At 29.0% G+C, this 2,262-nt stretch overlaps 1 protein-coding gene across 1 annotated transcript in view; it reads left to right on the forward strand.

Moving 5' to 3' along the window:
* The window catches only part of NDC80 (NDC80, kinetochore complex component), a 51,406-nt gene that overhangs the window by 23,078 nt on the left and 26,066 nt on the right, over nucleotides 1-2,262 (forward strand). Inside the window, exon 13 of the mRNA XM_023530844.1 lies at nucleotides 2,001-2,090. Coding sequence (XP_023386612.1) covers nucleotides 2,001-2,090 — 90 coding nt within the window. The remainder of the gene's footprint in view (nucleotides 1-2,000; nucleotides 2,091-2,262) is intronic.

Consider the following 2,262-nt stretch of genomic DNA (forward strand, 5'->3'; position numbering starts at 1 on the left):
AAATAGACACCAAGATTATAAAGGTAAAAATGACCTGACCCTTGCTCTCAAGTTGCTACTAATCCACTCAAGGGAAAAAGATATAAATAAATATTTGTACTTTATTAGAAGTCTTTATAAAGTATGGTAACAAGATCAATTCATCCCAGAATGAAAAGAAAACTCTCCATGGAAATGGCAAACCTGGAACAAAATCTTAAAAAACTTATGGGGATGGTCTATGGAAAAGAGTTTTCAGGCAAAAGGACACACATGAAAACATGAAATATAATAGAGTGTTACATGACTCCAAAAATCAATGATGAAAAATCTGCACCTGATTTTTAAGTATGTCCAAGAATTTGGGGAAGAAAATTTTTTAACTGCTCTACTGCAACTTCTCGGTTATTCACAAATTTTAGTATTTTAATGGCCTCCAAAAATGTTCGTTTCTAAAATACTTAATTTTTGAATATGAAAGTGTTATTTAAATTCAAAACCTATGTATTTCTCCCTAGAGAATTATTTTTCCTTCAATAAATTATTTAGTATATAACATATTCCATATCAGCTAGGTGCTAGAAATAAAATACCCAGAAAGATACAGTCCCTACATTCCTAGATATTACAGTTTATTGGTAGATAGACTTTGATTAAAACAAGCTAGACTCATTTTCAATAGAAAAAACATGCATCAAGTAAACATTTAGTCTTTAACTGAATTGTTTCTCAAACAATAGCTAGGAAAGGTAGGTAGACAGGCAGAGTTTACTTACTGCTATTTTGAGTAGTTTGACATGACTAGTGCAAGAAAGTAATTACTTAAATAACTGTAGGAAAGATTACCCATTGCAAAAAGAATACATATGCTCAGACAAGAACGAAAAAATTTTATTGATCTCTGGAAATAGTTTTACATAATAATAGAACAATAAAAATAGAAATAGCATCAAGAAGGTGCCACTCCAACTGCTATATGTAGTATTTGAAGAAAAGTTCTTAGATTAAAGAGGCCATTGCATCTTTAGAAATAAAGCAGCCAGAATTAAAACCAATAACTTTAAAAGACCTACTGAAAACATGGTAATGTACAGGTTTTCTTTTGGAGTGATGAAATGTGATGGTTATACAACATTGTGAATTACTAAACACCACTGGATTGTATACTTTAATTTTATGTTACATTTATTTTAACTTCATTATTTCTTTATTTTAATGCATAAGCTTTACCTCTATAAAAAATAATAATAATAATGGAAACAATGAAGAACTGTGTTAAAATAAAATTAATAGAATAGACTATAAACATAAGAATTTCAAGCAGGTAAAAACTTCCAAGTAGGTGAACATGTGGAGATGCAGGGAGAGTTGCAAAGCGAAGAGAGCATGAAAGCTTCGCACCCCTTCCCAATTACCTTGCCCTGTATATCTCCTCCATCTGTCTATTCCTGTCTACTCTCCGCAGTAGTAAATTGAGCTCTTCTTCATTTCAATTGCAACCTCAAAGTCCTCCATTGTATGGCTTATTCAACCAGTTCTTGTTGATGGACATTTGGCATGTTCAAGTCTTTTGTTATTATAATAGAGTTAGAATAAATAGCAAAAAAGAAAACAAAAGACAAGCAGATAATTTGAAGACTAATCCATTGAAAGGATTAAGAGAAATGATTCATCTAGAGAATATAGCATAAAAACAAATCCTACTTATAAATTGTTTCCAAGATTCCATTAAATTAAGTGTACTTATAAAATGGTAAATAATAACAGCAAATTTCAAGAATAGGTAAGCAAATCGAGAATTTCACATGTATTCAAAACCAAAAGTAAGTTATATTCTATAGTTATAGAAATTACATTAAAATTAGTTTTATATTATTATTGATGTGTTTATTTAAAAATTCATGGATTCACTGTTTTTCTCCAAAAGTATTTTCTTCTATCACAATGTGTAGATGCCTCATGAGAGAAATTTTATAATTAACGTATGTCATATATAACCCACATTCCTATGTATTTTATAGGTACCACTCAAGGAACTCTTAAACCAAACTGAAGAAGAAAGTAATAAAGCTCTAAATAAGAAAATGGGATTAGATGATACTTTAGAACAAGTAAGTAACAAAACATAGTCATTAAAAGCAAAAATAAGATATTTATAAACTTAAAATTAAATATGATTTGTGGTTTCTGATTGTTAAGGAATGAAATTTTAATATGAAAAGAGATTAATATGAAAATATTAATATGATTTAATATGAAAATATTTCTAAATCAGGGGTATAC

This window comes from Pteropus vampyrus, unplaced genomic scaffold (assembly GCF_000151845.1).
Source record: "Pteropus vampyrus isolate Shadow unplaced genomic scaffold, Pvam_2.0 Scaffold55, whole genome shotgun sequence".
NCBI classification, from domain to species: Eukaryota; Metazoa; Chordata; class Mammalia; order Chiroptera; family Pteropodidae; genus Pteropus; species Pteropus vampyrus.